This window comes from Daucus carota, chromosome 6 (genome assembly GCF_001625215.2).
Source record: "Daucus carota subsp. sativus chromosome 6, DH1 v3.0, whole genome shotgun sequence".
NCBI lineage: Eukaryota > Viridiplantae > Streptophyta > Magnoliopsida > Apiales > Apiaceae > Daucus > Daucus carota.
Genome location: NC_030386.2, coordinates 22,102,777 through 22,123,366, shown reverse-complemented (window position 1 = coordinate 22,123,366; position 20,590 = coordinate 22,102,777). Strand labels below are relative to the sequence as shown.

Genomic DNA, 20,590 nt, shown 5'->3' with positions numbered 1-20,590 from the left:
CTCTTTCACACTAAAGTTAGCTAGATTTTCCCTTTTTTATTTGTGGACATACTGTTTTAGCATTTTACAACTTGGCAACCAGTCACATTATTATTCTGAAAAACGAGGTAGTATCAACGATAGGGATTATAAAGGTTCTAAAGTATAGTCCAAAAGTTCCATTTTTGATTTTTTATTATTTCATCTCCGAATATTAGGAGTACTTGAATGTTTCCACCCAAAAAAAAAATGTAATCAAGATTAGCAGGAGAATTAAACTAAATCACGCACCATGTGTATACAGTAAAGGAGAGTGATTACTGAAGTTATGATAACATCCAAAAAGCACACCTTTGCCTAAAAAAAATCCGTTTGTCTGTATCCGAATCATTACTACATCTAAGAACAAACCATAACTACATGAATATACCGGTGCTCTTTATGCACCAAATCTTGTTAATCTTATAGTATTTGCCTAAAAGTAGATATTTAGAGAGACGCTAACAACGTTTAGATATTTTTTACAGCTCTATTTATATGTAAGACTCTTTCGGCCCTATTTGATGTGGACCACTTTCATTTTCTCATGTTTAAAAGAAAATGAAATTTTCATATTTGTAATTATTTAAAAATTTTACAATCACACATTCATAAATTTTACTTTGTTAATATTTACTAATTATACTTTTATAATTAAAATTAAATCAAATTTTTATATATAATAATTATATTAATCAAAAAGATACATGTAATATGAGACGGGGAGGATATAAGTAGTGGGATGAGCTGGGGAGAAAGTGAAAGTAGGGTAGCAAGGATAAAGAAACGATGGTAGGAATTTATAGAGAGAAAGGTAGAGTTGATAAGTTATATCTCAGTGCGTTCCCTACCTTGACGTTTCTGTATCATACTTTCCACTAGAAATTTCGTTGACAAATTTGTTGCACACCACGCGACTACGTGTTATTTTCGTGTTTAAATTCTGATTTTATTTTATCTATTAAGGACTCCGATCATAATTTAAAAGTTACTTAATTAATATGAATAGACATGGTCAACGAAAAATTAAAATTAAAATTAATGCGACATGACATGAATAAAGTTATAATATATAAATCTTAGTATACATAAATATGTGCATACTATATATGAATTTTTTAAAAATATAAAAATGTATGCACTATAAGCTAATGTTTACCCAGCCGCGCCGTCTCCCATCTTCATGTGATACTTTCATGACCTTGAAAGAAAAAGATTTTACCAGATTTGAGAGCATCAGTTGGGGCAATTGCTCATGCTCAGGCTTCTTTACTTGCAGGCGGACACACGTTACAAACACATACACACAAACAACACAATTATAAGTGATTTGCCGTGTACTAGGAAGTGTCTCATCACTGGTCCATTATTCTCCGGTCATAGTTTTCGATTAAACTCGTGGGCTCTCTCCAGAGGATCTCGATCTACTCATCGGCATCTGCAAGAACATCTTTAAAGAACCGATCATATTTGAAAACGATTTATTTTGAGTGAATTTACTCTACAAAATTAAAGTGTACTTTTTCTAATTCACTATCTTAATTGTTTATGTGATACGTTGATATGCAGATATGTTCTTCAAATCTTAATATTATTCATAAAATATATTTTTTGCATTTTGATATTTGCTTGCGTAATAATAAACTCTTTGTAATCTCGACCAAATATAATTTTTTGATTTAGTGTTAAATGTAGTATTTTCGAGATATTAGATTCCGGGTAGATGGTGGTTTGCGGTGGTGATTTGCGGTTGTATTATCTTTGACTAATTTTTTGGCATGATTTATGATTTCAGTTTTTAGAATTGTATTTAATTTTCGGTTTTCAATCGTTAGCATTAAATATTTACTTATTTTGGTTGAAATAGCGGCAAATTTTATCATGCAATATTATTTCCTTTTATGGTGATTGACTCATTTTGTTTATATTTGAATTTTTAATATTAACTTTTTTAGTAATTGCTATAATAGATTAATTGATTGATGCTTTAATTCTAAGGACATTGTATAAAAATTCAAGTTTCTTTAATTAGAATTTCTTTTATCATGTTTAAGTTGATTTTTTTGTACAAATGGAAATTATTTGAATTTTTTTGAAAATGTCTTGATTCTCATTTAATCAGTTAGTAGGTTAATTGTGCCTCTATTGATGGCTAATTTTGTACCATTTATGGGTGGCCATGATTGATGGCATATTTTTGGCTTGTAAGAGGCAATTATGTGCCACTTTGTTGGCTACAATTATATGCCATTTTGTTGGCTTGTTAATAATTGTTATGTTATATTTTTGGTATCTTATCTTTTTTCTTTGTGTCTCACCAAAGATCCATCTTTGGTTGAGACTTTATTTATTTTCCTTTTTCACTACTCGTAATGATATACACATGATTTTAATATTTTATTTATTGGATATATTATCCTTTATTTTTTAATAATATATTATCAGTTATATATATATGGGCTTATATTCTCCCTGTTTCATTTGTTTATATTTTCCAGATGCTTGGAAAAAGACGGGTTTTTCTTTTCGGACATTAAAATTTTATTATCTAAATTTCCCCGGTCATCTTGCATGTCCGATGGTTAGACGATAAGATTTCTTGAATGAAAGAATTATCTCGGTGAATCGCCGAATCATATCTGTTGAGATTCATTCTCATTTTCAAAAAAAAATAAAAATGTATGCACTAACTATAAACAAAGAACTATATTTTGCATGTCTTAACAGAAAATTATTAAAATTCCCTCGGCACTTGAAATAGCCTGTCTTTATTATTCGAGGGTTTCAATCGACTTTCATTGATGAAAATCGACTTTCATTGATGGAAAGTCATAATGTATTCTTCCTTTTATTATTGTTCATCTTTTATTTTTTATTGCGATTTTGTTGTTGTTTATGAAACTTTTTTGATGTTTATTTAATGATAAAAGCTATTATGATAGTTGTATTTATGGTCGTTTGCTCAAACTGCAATGATAATGGAAGCAATATGTATGTACATATTTCTTACAAAAATTAATTGATTATCTGTTTGGAGAAGGAAGAATTCCGCAACGATATAGTTATACGTGTGTTCAATTGTGATTATATACATAAATAAGTGACATATGTCTTTTCATCAGTAAATAACAAAAAAAATAATTTAAAATCGAATACTTCTTGACCCAAGAATCATGAAAACTCGGCCCAAATAATTAAGTTGTGCATGTATTTTATGCGGAGAACCTACTACAACAAGCAGTGACACTTTCTGGTTACTCCATTTCGAAACCCGCAAGTGCACAGTATTTGAATGCATTAGATTCCGAAGTGGACTATGGCCAACTTTTGCTTTACAATAAGAGCAGTAGGTACGATATTTCATACGAACTATGCTTGCCTTGAAAATTGATTTTCTTCAAAGGGAGCAGTCCTCGATCAAAAGTGTACTGTAGTATATATTCAAGAGATCTGGTGAAAATCGAACCTAAATGAGATGTGGAACCCAGGAGGATCCTTTCGAAAAAGTAACAGTTACAAGTCCATTTGCAATCAATGGATGCCAAGCGCGTCAATACATTAATTATTTTTCAAGCACGTGGACTAAAGTTTCACTTCGAGTCAACTTTTGCACCCCCTATATATACCCCCCTCTGCATTTCCCTTTAAACCATCCCACTCCAACACTCAGAGTCCCATACTCAGAGAATTCAATCTCCATTTCGGATTCTCTCTTGATACATTTCTGCATTTATATCTACAACCCGCAACTTGTTAATTAGACTCGATACATCAACCATTTTTCAAACATGTCTGAAAAATCTGCGTCGAATAATTTAAGCATGGAGGTTTCCATGGGCGGTTCCAAGTGTTTCGACGACGATGGTCGACTCAAAAGAACAGGTACGTTCAGGAGGCTTAAGCACCCCGACTCCTATATATTTTTCTATTTACACTAAAAATTAAAATATTTTATATTTTTTGATAATGTGAGTGTGTTATATTTAGGTACGGTTTGGACAGCAAGTGCACACATAATAACAGCTGTGATTGGCTCTGGAGTTCTGTCTTTGGCTTGGGCCACTGCTCAGCTTGGTTGGATTGCTGGTCCAACTGTTCTCTTCTTGTTCTCTTTTGTCACTTACTACACTTCCTGCCTTTTGGCCGCTTGTTATCGTTCTGGAGATTCTGTCACTGGAAAGAGAAACTACACTTACATGGAGGCTGTCCAAGCCAATCTTGGTAACTTTATGCTTTATTTTTACTGTGACTTTTAAGAACTTTTATTTTTTTTACTGTGGTGGTGCTGGTGCAGGCTCTGATTTGCATGTTAATTGTTTCTGCAGGCGGTTTCCAGGTTAAAATTTGTGGGGCTATTCAATATATGAATCTCTTCGGAGTTGCTGTTGGTTACACAATTGCAGCATCTATTAGCATGACGTGAGTGTACCTTTTTTTCCGACTAATATGACTTATAACCTTACAATTGAGTATCTGTTCTGAATTTTTTTTTTGAAATAAACCAGAATCGAACCGAGAACCTAGGACAGCAGAACCGTAAAAAACAAATAAAAATCTTAAAAAATAATGGCCGCTTTTTTTATTTTGGGAAATTTGTATTTTCAACTAATTATGATTTGGTTTATCGAATACAGGGCGGTGAAGAGATCGAATTGTTTCCATGATAGCGATGCCAAGGATCCTTGTGAAATTTCGAGCACTCCTTATATGATTGCGTTTGGTGCCATGGAGATACTCTTCTCACAGATCCCGGATTTTGATCAAATTTCCTGGCTGTCGATTGTGGCTGCTATTATGTCCTTTACATACTCTTCCATAGGTCTTGCACTCGGAATTTCCAAAGTTGCAGGTATTTAGCTACTTTAACAGAAAGCTTTAGTTTGCATAAATTTGAAAATTTAGTACACGCGAAATCTAACATTTTTTGTGTATCCGCAATATCAGAAACCGGTCAATTCAGGGGAAGCCTCACTGGAATTAGCATTGGTACCGTTACTCAAACTCAGAAGATATGGAGGAGCTTCCAAGCACTTGGAGCAATAGCTTTTGCCTATTCTTACTCTCTGATTCTTATTGAAATTCAGGTAAATTTTGGTTCAATTAAGTGATTTTGGTATAATAAGTTACTTTTATTAACATTTATTATTGAATATACAGAACACGCTCAAATCTCCACCATCAGAATCCAAGACAATGAAGAGAGCTACACTACTAAGTGTTGTAGTGACCACTGTTTTCTACATGCTCTGTGGATGTTTTGGCTACGCAGCATTTGGAGACTTAGCTCCCGGAAACCTCCTAACTGGATTCGGATTTTACAACCCCTTCTGGCTTCTTGACATTGCCAACATAGCCATAGTAGTCCACCTTGTTGGCGCATACCAAGTTTACTGCCAGCCCTTATTTGCTTTCGTCGAAAAACATGCTACAAGAATTTTCCCCAGCAGTGATTTCATTAACAAAGAATTCGATATCCCTCTGCCCGGGGGTTTCAAGCCTTACAAGCTCAATCTGTTCCGCTTGGTCTGGAGGACAGTGTTCGTGATCCTTACCACAGTCATATCAATGCTTATGCCATTCTTTAACGACGTTGTTGGCATTCTTGGTGCGTTCGGGTTCTGGCCTCTCACAGTTTATTTCCCAGTAGAAATGTACATAGTTCAGAAAAAGATACCAAAGTGGAGCAGCAGATGGATTTCTCTGCAGATATTGAGTGGAGCTTGCCTAATTATCTCTATTTGCGCAGCTGCTGGTTCATTTGCAGGAGTTGTTACTGATCTCAAGGTCTACAGGCCATTCCAGACCAGTTACTAGTGTTTCTGTTGCAAGAAACCAGGAAATTAAGAACTGAAATTTAGAATTAATGCAGTTCTTGTTCATGTTCATGACAAGAGTAATGAGCAAATTCATCCACTTTGTGGTGTCTTTTCATTCCAAGTTTAATGAATATAGGACAGAGGAGCCTTTTTACTTTTTATTCATGCATGTAACATCTGTGGAATTTTTCAGTGATAATTATCCATCAAAATCTTGTAACTTACAGTTTATTTTAATGAAGTTGTTAAAATTCAGTGCTGAATTTACTCTGCATTCTTATTTCTTATAGTTTCCTTCTGTAGGTATGGAAATGAAGTGCATAGAAATATAATGAAATATATGATAAAAATTGTACTACATCTCTTTGTTATATAGACTGAGAGGCTGTTTAGGTAATTTTTAAAAAAATGACTACTTGTTTAAAGTAAAAAAAAAAGTGGGCTAGAAGTTAGAAGTAAGTCAAAACTTATAAGTCATTAAAATGTTTGGAAAAAAAGTAGAAGTCCTCGAACAAGAACTAGAATTCTCAACTTTTTACAAGTGTTTCTGGCTTTTTACATAAATGCGTCAAAAAAACAGAAGCCGACACTCTAGAAAAAGAAGCCAGAAGCAGGCAGCCAAAACATGCAGAGAGTTTCTGGAGGATTGCGTAGTGTATGTAAATAAGTTCATGATGCTTTGTGAGGGAAAAAGTGGAACGTAATCGTAAATTACTGTTAAAATGAATAAAAAGTGGCAGAAAATTAGTCACAGAACAACAAAAAAGAAAAAGAAATTGTGTATATATAGGTTTTTACGGATTCTATGGATACTCTTCTAATGGTGAATATATAAGTTAAACAATTTTGCATGGAATTTGAGGATAATAAATAGTTATTCTAGTGATTATTTTTCTTTAAAATTTGTGTTATATATCCAAAATTCCAACACAACATAACAAACTTGAAGAATAAAAAGCAAAAAATGGTCAATGCTGACTGTTAAAACAAGCGGGGGTACTATACTACTACTACTAACTACTACTGTGTGATCAATGTTGTAAGAAGTCAAAGGGAACAACCTGGTTTCCCTCTCCTCCGTCAGTTCATTCCAAAAGCAAGTCATAATAATCCATTCTTCACCTCAAAGTCTATACCATGTGCTGTGTGGGGAACTGGGGGTTAATACTAGGGCGGGTAATTTCGGGTTTCGCGTCGAATTGGTATCGGGTTTTCGGGTCGTGTCTAATATTGTCACTCCTAGTTAATACTAAAATGAAGGCTCTTTTATAGGATATCATGTTTTGTCATCAAAATATTAGAAAATATATGATTTTATATAATATATTATATAGATAGTATTATTTTATTAAAAGTCTAAAAAAAATATGTTTTATAAGCTAGACATGTTTTACTAAAGGCATAAAGTGTAAATGTGAATAGTGTTAATAGTGTAACTGTGCAAGTATATGTAATTTGCCTAAATGGAAGTGATTGCATGTATATGAATCAAGTTGGGCATTGGCACTTTTTACCAGTGGCGGAGCCACGCTAGGGCCCAGGGGGACACGTGCCCCCGTGGCATTGGAGAAACTAGTGTGGGTCCTACAAATATTATCACAATCATACTCGAGACTAACCTGTAATTACTTGCCTATTTGCCAATTCTCAAAACAATGACAAAGTCAGCCAATGTACTATTTTTTATTGAAATTAATTAGACTGGAAACTAACACCAGTACTTCAATACCAATACAATCATACATGCATAGAACTTAAAATAGTCCACCAGGTCTGCAAATAAAACCTGTATACATTGTTGTGGAGAAATTTAATTGTATCCCTCTTATACTTGCTGCAACATTTTCAAAACATGAAATCCTGTTACAAAATGTTACCCAGCAATTACATAGTATTATTTCCTATTTCATCATAGTTCATGAAGTGCCCCCCTAAGTTTTTGACTCTGGCTCCGCCACTGCTTTTTACTTTGTAGCATGTAATTTAGTATTGTGCGCTAGGGAGAGGCACTGAGAGATTGCTACCCCACCTGGCCACTTAATAGGCTGGCAATGCATCACAATCAACACAGAAATGGAATGTTTTACTTTTCACATTAGAATCATTGTGGAATTTGGGTCTACTTGTAAGTATTTATAACAGTGGTGTAAAAAGCGGTAATCAGACTTAATCGGTGAAGCCACGGAACAGGGATTAATCGGTGATTAATTGCATTGATCGGGGATTAATCGGATTAATCAGTGATTAATCGGAAATTTAATCAGTTCAGCGAATCACGGAACAAGGATTTACTTTTAGAACAGAGATTGATTAATCACCGACTTTTAGAACAGAGATTTATAACATCAAAAATATAAGTAATTTTGATTTATAAGCTCGTTTTGATTCTTTTGAACTAAGCCAAACACCATCGATATATATGTTTTCTTTATTAAGTGTAGTGGTAATCTTTCGCGGGAAATGCAGAATCTTCTAGGTAGAAATCATACGCCCGCCAACTTAGCTAAGAATCTTGGTTTTTTCAGTCTGTAATCATAAGGTTGGAGAATTGGCGAAAAGGAACTCCAAGATTCAACTTGCAGTAACAGTGAAACACTCCGAGATTCAACTTGGAGTAACAGTGACAAACCAACTATTTATACAACAACTATGACTACTTACTATTCCCACTATCCCATTTTAAGTGTACTGTTTGATTTTTGAATGGTCAAATTAACCAAATTTTGACTGAAATTTACACATATAATATAAATTTTAAAAATAAAAAAATTATGTCATTATAAAGTACATACAATATATTATAAAATGTAATTTTTAATTTTTTAAAATAATAACAAATTTGTTCTTTATGCTTGGTCAAAAATTGGTGAATTTGACTGTTGAAAGTCAAAACATGACACTTAAAATGGAATGGAGGGAGTACTGTATTTAGTATTTATCCTCCGCCAAAACCTTGTAAAAAGGATACGACTTTAATGAATATGGTAAAAAATTTAGAGAAATGTTATATTTAGAGCAGTTTTTTAATCTCCAGAGCAATTTGTAAAAATTTGTACTGAAGTTATATGATTTATGTAAATGTAAAAGTGAGAGAAAATTGAATTTGCTCTGAAAATAACATTTTCCAAAAATTTATATAATATGCATCAGTTTGGCCCGTACTTATTTGATAAGAACAAAAACTTATTTTGATCAAAAAATTAGCGAATTCAGTATATTTTTTTTAATATCAAGTGCCTGTTTGGGCACATTGGCTTCTAAAAAAAGCATTTTTTTTATCTTTTTTGTGTAAAAAGTTAAAAGCATTTATAAAAAGCTGAGAATGCTATCATTTGTTCATCTTTCTCAAACAGTTCAATCATTTATAAGTCTTAATTTAGTTCTCAATTCTAGTTCACTTCTTTACTTTAATCGATAAACACTTTTTTAAGATTACCCAAATGGCCTCATAATTGGTATTTGATCCTTTATTTGTATGAATAAGTCATTTATTTACTTTCTGTCAAAAAAAAAGTCATTTATTTACAAAAAAAAACACATATTTTTGCTGATCTATTTTTAAAAAATAAGATACGACAAACGGCCAATGCAATGGTACACGTCAAGAAATGAGTCGGTACAGACATTAGTAATATAGAACACAACTTCATAATCAACAAACCAGAAATCGCCACAATCCTCATATTAAACTTTCGTTTAAGCAGGAGAAACAAGAAAAGGATTAGGCAAGCGGTTGAATCACCTTTATTCTGAATCACACAAGCATCTTTCTGAATTCAACACAAACGGCACACTTATAGGGGCCGTTTGGCTGAGCTTAAAATAAGTGCTTCTTGTTTAAAATAAATAAGTGGAGTAGAAGTTAGAAGCCAGACAAGACTTATAAGTGATTAAAGTGTTTGGCAAATAAGTAGAAGTCCTGAAACAAAAGCTAGCATTCCTAGCTTTTTATAAGTGCTTCTTGACTTATTACACAAACGGTACGAATAAGTGCTCCTAACTTATAATCCCAGAAGCTTGACTTAAAAGTGTCACACAAACACCCACTAAATCTACCAGCTACCCTTTGACAATTAAGAGGGGACATGCCTTATACTATCTGCCTGCAATTATTTCTAAAAGCCAAAGATATGCAATCGCTTAAAGTCTCCGTCAAGACTGTTGGTTCAACTTTAGTGTTGCAGAATAATAGAGTTGGGTCAATTTGTGGATAATATTTTCGAACATTGCTTGATATTCTTGACCATGCATTTGCGGAAAACAGGCTGATCAAGACTCAGGAGAACATTCTGATGCTAAAGTCTTGGAGTAGGGACGAGGACAATAATCTAATATATTTGCTACTTAATTTTTTGTTACTTTCGATATTTTTCAGAAACCCAACCTAAACATGTTGAAAGATACTCAAGTTTAGGCCCGTACGGATAGTATTACGGATTATTATATGATGATTGTTCGGTGTATTCATTTTACTAAAGAATCTTTTGCCTTGGTAATTCAATTACAAGTTGTTACCTAAAGTCTTGCCTTGTACGAATCATTAAATAAAAATTAAAATACAAATCAATATTTATATTTTTGAGATGATGTATAAGTTTGTAGATCTCGAAATGAATCTCGACCCTGCCCTCATTGAGACCTAAATGGGGTTTTGTGAACGGGATAATGTAAGTATTGACTGTTCAGCTCGTTTAAAACATTTATGGAGTCTTTCTGCAACTTTAGTAAGGCTTTTGAGCCCAAAATGGAATGAGATCGAAAATAAGTCTCGGGCATTTATGATTAGATTTTCTTCATTTGTATTTATAATTTGCATTTACCGATTTATATATGATCATTGATCAATAGCCTTCATCTATACAAATATATAGTTTGTTTTTATAGCTCATTCTATATATATATGGACAATTGATCAAATAAAAACTAATATAGAAACTAGAAACCATTCCTTGAATTACATGCATCACTAGTTTCTATGTTGTTAGTCACTATTTTATACAGTATATTCATCAGTTTTTAATTTTAATAATTGAGAAAATTTACTTATGATTGATATTGGTGGTCGATTATTAACGATCAATTATAGTTATAAAACGTCTATGATGGTAGCAAATGACGGGATGAGATGTGTGGTGATGGTAGATAGTCATTAGTAGTGGCAAGTTATGATAACAAATGGTGATAGGCAAATCATGGTTGTAAGGGAATGCGGCAGTAGTGGAAGGGGTTACATAATGATGCCGGAAGTTTTATCAATGTAATGTAGTATGATTGAAGGTGATGATAATATACGTTGTATATATGTGTGTTTATATATCTATTATTTGTCAGATTTTACATATATAAATTAGTGATTTCTGATATACAAATGAGTGATTTTTGTAGTTAAGAACGTTGATGAGAAACTGATGAGGGATTAGTTTCTAGGTCAGTTTAATTTCTAGCGGAATAGGTCTCTACGTGTGTGTATGAGGTATAATTATTTGATATAGTATTTTGATCAACACAATGTGCATAATGAATGAAACACTATTTAAGATAATTTAGTTAGTTAAATTGTCCTTAACTGTTCCATACACTTGCTCACTCCAATTTTAAAATAATTTCTTACACAGACTAGTCTAAATAAAAATATATTTTCAAATGTACAATATCTTAGTTGAGTTGTCTTTAACTGCAAACATTCACTCCAACTCATGCTTAAACTATAAAACGATTTAATATGTCAATACTAAAATATACCCTTACCTTGACAACTACAAACAACACTCACGTAATCAATTTTCACAAGAACTTCTGTATATCACTAATAAAAATGTATTTAAATAGTTTACAATTTTGAGGATTACATACTAAATATAAGAAAGTGTTCCGCTCTACATTTTATGGGAACCAGTAAGTAAATATATAGTTATAAGAGTGCTTCACTGCCAAGGTGATGTACTTCCTTGGAGATCACATGCACGTGGCTGCTCGCAGTCTAGCTTCCCCCACCGTGCATCAACTCGCTCACAGGGAAATGCCAACTTCCCAAGGCTGGTAAAAGAATTTGAAGTATCAAAAAGCTGGAGATTGTACCATTTTATATTGACATGTCAAGTGCAAAAACTTGTTAGCTCAGTCATTTGCTCATATAGGGTTGTAGGGTTGAAAGTAGAGAGTAAATTGCATTGTTTAGCGAGCACCGACTGAGTTTGAAAACTGGTATTATGGTAAGAACAAAACTCTCCTGCGTGAGGCCATCAACAGATGTTTGGAAGGCCTCATCAAACTAAGCAGTTTATGATAGGACAGCGGGTTGTGAATTGTAGTTAATATGTTTTACTTTCCAGATAATATCAATTTATGCAGTGCAGAAAATTACCTTCTATTTACAACATTGTGTGCACGACACAACCACTGCGAAAACTCTGCTTGAGATCCTGCCTCCACAGGATTTGCTCTGTCAAACACATACAGTTTCATTAATCAAGGGAAGGTTATTTGACATTTAGAATAGGTATATATATGAGCAAGAAACCCAAAACTGAAAGTGTGCATGATAGTGATATATTTTCTTTAAATTTAAAGAGGGACAAAGGCCACAAAGTAACAAATTCATAGAAGACCATAAAAAATCTAACAAGACTTCTCATCAGAAAAAAAAATAAAAATAAAAAATAAACTAAGCAAACCACAGTATGCCAACTCTCATGTGCCCAATGGCGTTGAAGAAGTATACCATTAAGAAGACGTAAAATCACTTACGAGTTTAGTTATGAAGCTCCCATGTTCAGATTAACAATTTTCTTAGATGAACTTGTAATACAAGATGACAAAATGAACAAAAAAGTGTGTTACCTTAGGACATCTTTAAAATGATCTGCACATTCCTTGCAAGGATATATTCGAGATAATATCGCCATCTGCATATGAAATGCAAACTGCTGAATGATTGCATATGAGTATCTACTTGTTGATCAGTTATATTGTTTTAATTAGGGCACTCTGGTCCTACTTCAAACTTAAAGAGCAAAAGATCTGAGATCTTGAGTATTAAGATTCAAACCTTGGAAACAATTTCTAAAACCAAAACAACTGTACAATTTTACTTATAGACCAAACATATAAAGTCAGTAATAACTTTTAAAGTTGCATGCCTGTGCATGAAACATTATCATACCAGTTCTTTCACATCCTTCTTCTGTTGCCTGCTTGGCTTATCTGGAAACTGAAGTAACCACGAAAATAAAGCTTAGAGAAGACAAATAAAGACATACCACACATTATAACAAATGTTATCACTTTATTAAAACAGCGATTTTTAAATGATTGCTTCTTTTCTTTTCTTTTGCAAAATAAATTATTGCTGGTTGTATATCTGTTTCTAATATAATATTAGCGGTATGACCTTTGGTAGTGCTGTAACTCAAGCCAGGACAAGTTCCAGCTTTTCACAATTGAGCTCAAACTTTTTTTATCGAGTCAAGCTAGGAAGCACCGATACTTCAAAAAGGCCGCCGTGTCCGACACGGCGACTCGGCTGAGTACGTGTCCGATTCGCCGTGTGGCGTGTCAGCACATGACACGCGGTCGACACGGCCCGTTAAAAAAAACCCTAACCCATATGTTTTTTTTAAGTCAGCCCATATCTTATTTAACCTAACCCATCTCTTTTATAAGACACAATCAGCAGCAATCATCTTCTACTCCGCATATATACACACAATCAGACAACGCGAATACAAACATATCACTACATCTCTCCATCTCCTACTTTCTTATATATATATATAAACATCTCTATACATCTCTCCGTGTGTTTAAAGTATATAAACTATGAGTGGGTCAATGAGTTCAAGCGCGAATAGCAACGCTGCTGCTGTTGTGGAGGAAATTGATAGAAATTTTCCGTTGTGGAAGTATGTAACAGTGATAGAGAAAGCGGGAAAGAAAGGGGGTAACGTTAGGTGGCAGTGTAACTACTGCAACAAGATTTATCTTGGATCTTACTCTCGTGTTCTTGCACATCTGCTGAAGATTAAAGGCCAGGGAGTGGCTACTTGCAATAGTGTTACCCCTGAACATAAATTCGAGATGGATAAGCTTAATTTAGAGGCTGAAAATTTGAAGAAATCAAAGTCAGTCCATATACCTTTTCCTCCATCAGTTACTGGTACACCAGGAATTGCAAGCGCTGGATTGGAATCAAGAAAAAGGAGTTACTGGTACACCAGGAGAGCTTGCAATTCCTGGTGTACCAGTAACTGATGGAGGAAAAGGTATATGGACTGACTTTGATTTCTTCAAATTTTCAGCCTCTAAATTAAGCTTATTCATCTCGAATTTATGTTCAGGGGTAACACTATTGCAAGTAGCCACTCCCTGGCCTTTAATCTTCAGCAGATGTGCAAGAACACGAGAGTAAGATCCAAGATAAATCTTGTTGCAGTAGTTACACTGCCACCTAACGTTACCCCCTTTCTTTCCCGCTTTCTCTATCACTGTTACATACTTCCACAACGGAAAATTTCTATCAATTTCCTCCACAACAGCAGCAGCATTGCTATTCGCGCTTGAACTCATTGACCCACTCATAGTTTATATACTTTAAACACACGGAGAGATGTATAGAGATGTTTATATATATATATAAGAAAGTAGGAGATGGAGAGATGTAGTGATATGTTTGTATTCGCGTTGTCTGATTGTGTGTATATATGCGGAGTAGAAGATGACTGCTGCTGATTGTGTCTTATAAAAGAGATGGGTTAGGTTAAATAAGATATGGGCTGGGCTGACTTAAAAAAAACATATGGGTTAGGGTTTTTTTTAACGGGCCGTGTCTGCCGCGTGTCGACTGCGTGTCGGCCGCGTGTCATGTGCTGACACGCCACACGGCGAGTCGGACACGTACTCAGCCGAGTCGGTGCCGAGTCGCCGTGTCGGCGGTGTCGGACACGGACACGGCGGCCTTTTTGAAGTATCGGTGCTTCCTAGGTCACTTCAATAATTTATATTATTTAATTCAGATGATAATTGTTGAAACTCGTCATAAGAAATTAAAAATGTATTATTAAATTGTTTAATTTAACAATTCTATATATGAAAACAATATCAAGCTACTAATTTTAAAATGGTATTATATCAAAGTGCCTGCCATTCATACCAAAAACTATCAAGTGACTACCCGATCTCCACAGGGACTCGTTTAAACCACTATAATTACTATATATATAACCCGGTTAATTGTTGAAAAAATATTACTGAAAAAGTTAACAAACAAATGATGTGTTTGCTACAATCTTTTTATATTTCTTTGTAATCTTTGCTTCTAGTTCTTTTTTGTAATCCATGTAACTCACACATCATCTGCTGATTAGGAGCCCATTAAGTTTTATGTTAATTATTTTTTCAAGTTTAACATAGTGATATATATATATAGTGATTCTAGCAGTAAGAATGAGTCCCCACAAAGATCGAGTAGTCGCTTGATATTTTTTTGATGAGATCGGTGGGCATTTTGATATAGAACCCAATTTTAAAAATATTTTTTGACTAATGAGTGATAGGTGATAGCATATAAAAAAACATAAATATTTATAAAAAATTTAAAAAACAAATAGAAAGTAATTGAATTTGAGTTGGGTTCGAGCACGAGCTTGTTGAGTCAAGTTTGAGTTGAACACAAAAAAACTGGGTCGGCTCAAGTCATTAATTGAGCCCAGAATAATGTTTGAGCTCGATAACGTAAAGAGTTCGAGCTGAGCTCAAAAAAGTCGAATCAAATCACAGCCCTAACCTTAGGACAAATGGCGGGTTTATGCGTTTAGCATATTTTTAACAACCTCTATAACACGTTATTGTCTGGCTGCCAGTATGAGTTTGTGTGCTGAAATTCCGAATTTATGATGCAATGTTTTCCGCCTAGAAACTAAAGCGTGTAGTCTGTTTTCAAATTTAATAAAATTTTTGTAAAATATGTTAAACCAGTGTTCTTAATCAATATCTCACTCTGCTATCGAGACTATAATGCTATTTTCTTGCTTTACATATCTCCTTTATGGTTTTAGTTTCCTTATTTGAGTACTTGACTGAAAATGGGGCATATTCAATTAGAAAGAGGCCATGGTATGATATAATTATATATATCAGAATACCTGTGCACCAAGAGTGTGAAGAAACGTCCATGTAGCCCTTCCAAGCTCTTCTTTGGATGCAGGTTGCGCATTATTTATCTGAAACAATTCATAACTTAATAAGATAAGCATCACTAAACAACATTCACATTTGTTCAAATAATAAAAACTTCACATCCATCAAAGCACTTAGCACTACTTCCAAACAAATATCAAGACAGGTCTATGATTCCACATAATCCACTTCAAAACCTGAGTAATTTTTAAATACTACAAATTCTATACAAAAAAAAACTTATTATCCTGAATAATAATAAACAGGGTTGTTGAAACCCAAAAAAGAACGCCACAACCAACAAAGCACATCATTCAGGACTTCCATCAAACAGTTAGAGACCACAGGCTTTTCAAGCTCTGTGCTTTAAAATTCTTCATTCCAATATAACTAAAAATCACATATTGAGCTAGTACAATCTTTAAACTAAAATGGGTTTGGAAAGTGGTGGAGGTACCTTTGAATGAGACTGTGAGGAGTCGGGAAGAGTAGACTGAGTGTTTGATATGGAGATTATAGGAGTAACAGTAGTTTGATTTGATGAGTTGGATCGACACCGAACTAGTTGGGAGAGTTGAGTTCGTAGAGAGAGTGAGATCTTTTCCCACGTTTGCAAAAATGGTTGGAATGGATTTTCAGACATTGGTCATCAACAGGAAGCTCAAAATTTTCCAAGTCACTAGTTTAGTCAGGGACGGAACCGGCTCTTAACGACACTTAATCCGTGAATATGCGGAAGAATATGAGATTAGCGAGTTAAGAAAAATATATTAATTGGTAATTGATATATTTGATTTATTAACTTTTAAAATAATGATCTGTACAGCAAAATATACAAATTTTATATAATATTATAATGTAAATTTATTAGCTCAAAATCTTAAAAACTGATTTTTATAATAAAATTTACAAAATGGGAGAAAAATATTGATCTTAAATTTCTTATATAATTATAAAAATATATTTTTGAAAGACGTAGTTAAAATATTTATTCGATTAAATTTATCGTTATATTACTGAGCAAATTTATAAAAAAATTATAAATTTTATAAGTAAAAGTGTGTGTGGTTGGCGTTGCCCAATAATTTGGAAACGTTTTCCATACTTGAACGATGCATTGAGTAGTCATTTATTCACTCAACTCATTGGCGTTGGCGTATGCTTCTTTCTCACTTTCTTCAACAATAGAATTATAGTACTACGCTTTCCCCCTCTTACACTCATTCATTACACGAAACATGCATAACCAATCACCCATTGACCACCAAATGTATGCATGTTTTGGTCCCCTTTGTTCATGATACTGCTGCAGTAATTCTTGGTTGCTGGTAAGTGCAAGATTTTACTGTGCCTAAATATACAGTACTTGTAAAGATAGATACTTTGACTTCTATAAAGATCTCACCTTTAAGTATAGGCTCTTGATTGTGTAGACAAGTTTCAGTCTTTGATGGTCCAATTGTTTGTATTTTTGCTGAAATCTAGATCAACCCTTTAAAGGGTTATAGCAAACATTCAGTTTTGAATATATCAATCATGAAAAAGAGATTTATTCTTGTGGAATAGATTGTTTGGGTTGTATGTTGCTGAGTTCTTTGGTCAAACTTTGAAGAGTTGTAGTAAAGATTCAATCTTTGTTAGTGTTTGAGGATTTTTTTATCATAGTACTGTATACATTCAATTATAGGGGGGGAAAAGGTTGGTGAATTCTTGCTTTTTGGATGGGGGAAGAAGAGGTTGGTAATGTGGAAAATGGAGAAACCAAGATAAACCCAAAGCTTACTTTGTTACCTTTAATTGCTTTGATTTTTTATGAGGTATCTGGGGGTCCATTTGGTGTAGAAGATTCAGTGAAAGCAGGAGGCGGTCCTCTTCTTTCTTTGCTAGGTTTCTTGATTTTCCCTTTGTTTTGGAGTGTCCCGGAAGCTCTGATTACAGCTGAGCTTGCCACTAGTTTTCCTAAAAATGGTGGCTATGTCATCTGGATATCATCAGCTTTTGGCCCTTTTTGGGGTTTTCAGGAGGGATATTGGAAATGGCTTAGTGGGGTTCTAGACAATGCCCTTTATCCGGTTCTGTTTCTTGATTACTTAAAGAGATCTCTACCGATATTTAATAATTTGATTGCTCGGATTCCAGCTCTTCTAGGAATTACAGCTACTTTGACCTATTTGAATTATAGAGGTTTGCAGATTGTTGGGGTTTCAGCTGTTCTGCTTGCAAGTTTCTCACTATTGCCATTTGTAGTTATGGGTGTCCTTTCGATTCCTCGTATCAGGCCTAAACGGTGGTTAGTTGTGAATTCTAAGAAAATAGATTGGAGGGGATACTTCAATAGTATGTTTTGGAATTTGAATTACTGGGATAAGGCTAGTACGCTAGCAGGAGAGGTTGAAGATCCAAGTCGTACTTTCCCAAAGGCACTCCTTGGTGCCGTTGTAGTAGTTTTTACTTCATATTTGATCCCATTGCTTGCAGGCACGGGGGCTGTCCAAACTAATTCAAATGATTGGAGTGATGGATATTTTGCAGAAGTTGGAATGTTGATTGGAGGGTTCTGGCTCAAGTGGTGGATTCAAGCAGCTGCTGCAATGTCTAATCTGGGATTGTTTGAAGCAGAAATGAGCAGTGATTCTTTCCAACTTCTTGGCATGAGTGAGATAGGAATGCTTCCTGCTATATTTGCTAGAAGGTTGGTGAATACTATATCACTGAAGCTTCATTTGTTTTGTTCAACTGGTTTGTTTAGTGTTTCTTTCAGAGTGAGGGCCTATTATATACACTCTTTAGAACTGAAATTGAACTCAGACTTCACCAGTTCATTAATGAATCGAAACAATGAGATTATCGCAAAATATGGTAGAGCAGGGGAAATGCCTACTTTTTAACACTGTCCAGACTAAAGACAAAGACGACCAACTACATATTGTTTGGTTAAACTTATGTACCTATTAGACAAAGACGTCTAATAGGTAATAGGTAAATGTATGTGTAACGCTAGTTGGAGTTCTTGTAGGTCTGGTAGTGATAATTGTTTCAATAGTTGTTTGACAAATTAATATAGAAGTCTAACGGAGCTTTTAAGTTAAATAATTTTAATTCAAAACTAATTTGTTATCAAACTTTTGTGACAATATCTTGTGTTTTGATCCTTTTATTGTATGCTGCAACATAGACAATGGTTTTAATGATGGCAGTGGCTTTATTCTCGCGGAGTTTATGTTTGTCATGACAGTGTTACCAGCACCTTCTTCGTCTTTATTTGCAATCTTGTGAGGGGAGGGGTTGAATTAAACTTTATATTAACAGGAATTTGGCTAATAATATTAACATGGACTCTTTATGTATTTGAATTCTAAAACATCGTAGGAATTTTATAGAGTTGTTTCGTAAATTAAATTGTTTGAGTTTTAAAAATTAAAAGAAATAGTTTTGTTGGCGATGGAATTCTATTGTATTGTTACATTATAAAATCCTAGCTAATATGGAAGTCTTTTCATAGTAGTATAATAATTATTATCATTAAATAAAAAAAATTATATGATGATAAACAAATTTTGGTGCTTTAGTATTTGGTACTTCTCATGTCTTACTTGAAGGGGTTTCACTATAGATTCTTTATTTATTCTCTCTCTGCAAACTTGTAGGTCAAAATACGGAACACCAACTATAAGTATCCTGTGCTCGGCTACTGGTGTTATCTTCTTGTCATGGATGAGCTTTCAAGAAATTTTAGAGTTTCTAAACTTCCTCTATTCTATAGGGATGCTTCTCGAGTTTGCAGCTTTTATAAATCTGAGAATCAAAAAGCCACATCTTCAGAGACCTTACAAGGTTCCTTTAGAAACATTTGGTGCAGCAATGCTTTGTTTGCCTCCTACAGTGTTGCTCGTTCTTGTTATGTGTTTAGCCTCTATACAAACATACTTGGTGACTGGTGCAGTTATAATAGTTGGTTCCATTTTGTACTCCATTGCTATTCTTGCAAAGGACAGAAACTGGGTGCACTTTGAGGCAGAACAGTTAATAAAGCCTTCTGATTGTGATATTGAAGGCCATCCGATTCTATCAAAGGAACATCAGGAAGTTGCAGATGAAGCTTCGTTAGGCCTTCTTTCAGACCCTTCATCTTTGACAGAACAGTTGCCTCCAAACCCAGAAGCGGGAGTTTCCAAATCCGAATAGGAGCTCTCAATACAGTGTTCATAGTCCATCCAACAAAGTTTTGAACCAGTAATGTCTTGTAGACTCTTATATACTTGATTTTGCATATATAATTGTGTTGAACAAATAGCATCTGTGTTTGTTATTACCATTACCAGATGTGAACAATCCAAACCCCACAGATTTTTTTAAACAATTCTTGGGCCATCTTCTCATTCATTTGAGGTATCAAACCTGTAATGCCTTCAGCCTGGAAATCTGTTGTGCCTCCTCTGGCAAGAGTTGTGTGCACAAGAGTAAGTCCAATGATGTCCGAATGCCTAAATTCTCGTTCCTTATTTTAAAAAGTCCGTGTGTTTTCTCGCAAAAATGCACAAGTACAAATCATTTTACTAGGTCTTCATGATTCATCTTTTGAT

General features: G+C 34.1%; 3 protein-coding genes across 3 annotated transcripts; 2 read left to right on the top strand and 1 right to left on the bottom strand.

The window, feature by feature from the left end:
* Nucleotides 1-3,660: 3,660 nt before the first annotated feature.
* LOC108227579 (amino acid permease 3) lies at nucleotides 3,661-6,097 on the top strand. The gene is made up of 6 exons (XM_017402811.2): nucleotides 3,661-3,900; nucleotides 4,006-4,239; nucleotides 4,344-4,437; nucleotides 4,653-4,867; nucleotides 4,963-5,102; nucleotides 5,176-6,097. The coding sequence occupies exons 1-6, from the start codon at nucleotides 3,807-3,809 to the stop codon at nucleotides 5,830-5,832; spliced, it is 1,434 nt and encodes a 477-aa protein (XP_017258300.1). The 5' UTR covers nucleotides 3,661-3,806; the 3' UTR covers nucleotides 5,833-6,097.
* Nucleotides 6,098-11,608: 5,511 nt separating this feature from the next.
* Nucleotides 11,609-16,747, bottom strand: LOC108225502 (FAD-linked sulfhydryl oxidase ERV1). Its single transcript, XM_017400387.2, has 6 exons — nucleotides 16,465-16,747; nucleotides 15,974-16,051; nucleotides 12,997-13,044; nucleotides 12,675-12,739; nucleotides 12,199-12,276; nucleotides 11,609-11,870 (listed from the first exon to the last, which is right to left on the bottom strand). Exons 1-6 carry the CDS (start codon nucleotides 16,648-16,650, stop codon nucleotides 11,759-11,761), a joined length of 567 nt encoding a protein of 188 aa, XP_017255876.1. The 5' UTR covers nucleotides 16,651-16,747; the 3' UTR covers nucleotides 11,609-11,758.
* A 343-nt stretch (nucleotides 16,748-17,090) lies between these two features.
* Nucleotides 17,091-20,390, top strand: LOC108224429 (probable polyamine transporter At3g19553). Its single transcript, XM_017399056.2, has 2 exons — nucleotides 17,091-18,699; nucleotides 19,655-20,390. Exons 1-2 carry the CDS (start codon nucleotides 17,729-17,731, stop codon nucleotides 20,190-20,192), a joined length of 1,509 nt encoding a protein of 502 aa, XP_017254545.1. The 5' UTR covers nucleotides 17,091-17,728; the 3' UTR covers nucleotides 20,193-20,390.
* Nucleotides 20,391-20,590: the final 200 nt, after the last annotated feature.

Coding starts and splice junctions, on each gene's coding strand:
- LOC108227579 (XM_017402811.2), top strand. CDS start 3,807: ATGTCTGAAAAATCTGCGTCGAATAATTTAAGCATGGAGGTTTCCATG. Junction 4,240..4,343: donor GGCTGTCCAAGCCAATCTTG/GTAACTTTATGC, acceptor TTGTTTCTGCAG/GCGGTTTCCAGGTTAAAATT. Junction 4,868..4,962: donor CGGAATTTCCAAAGTTGCAG/GTATTTAGCTAC, acceptor CCGCAATATCAG/AAACCGGTCAATTCAGGGGA.
- LOC108225502 (XM_017400387.2), bottom strand. CDS start 16,650: ATGTCTGAAAATCCATTCCAACCATTTTTGCAAACGTGGGAAAAGATC. Junction 16,052..16,464: donor CCTCACAGTCTCATTCAAAG/GTACCTCCACCA, acceptor GAATTGTTTCAG/ATAAATAATGCGCAACCTGC. Junction 12,740..12,996: donor AGAAGGATGTGAAAGAACTG/GTATGATAATGT, acceptor TTTCATATGCAG/ATGGCGATATTATCTCGAAT.
- LOC108224429 (XM_017399056.2), top strand. CDS start 17,729: ATGGGGGAAGAAGAGGTTGGTAATGTGGAAAATGGAGAAACCAAGATA. Junction 18,700..19,654: donor CCTGCTATATTTGCTAGAAG/GTTGGTGAATAC, acceptor GCAAACTTGTAG/GTCAAAATACGGAACACCAA.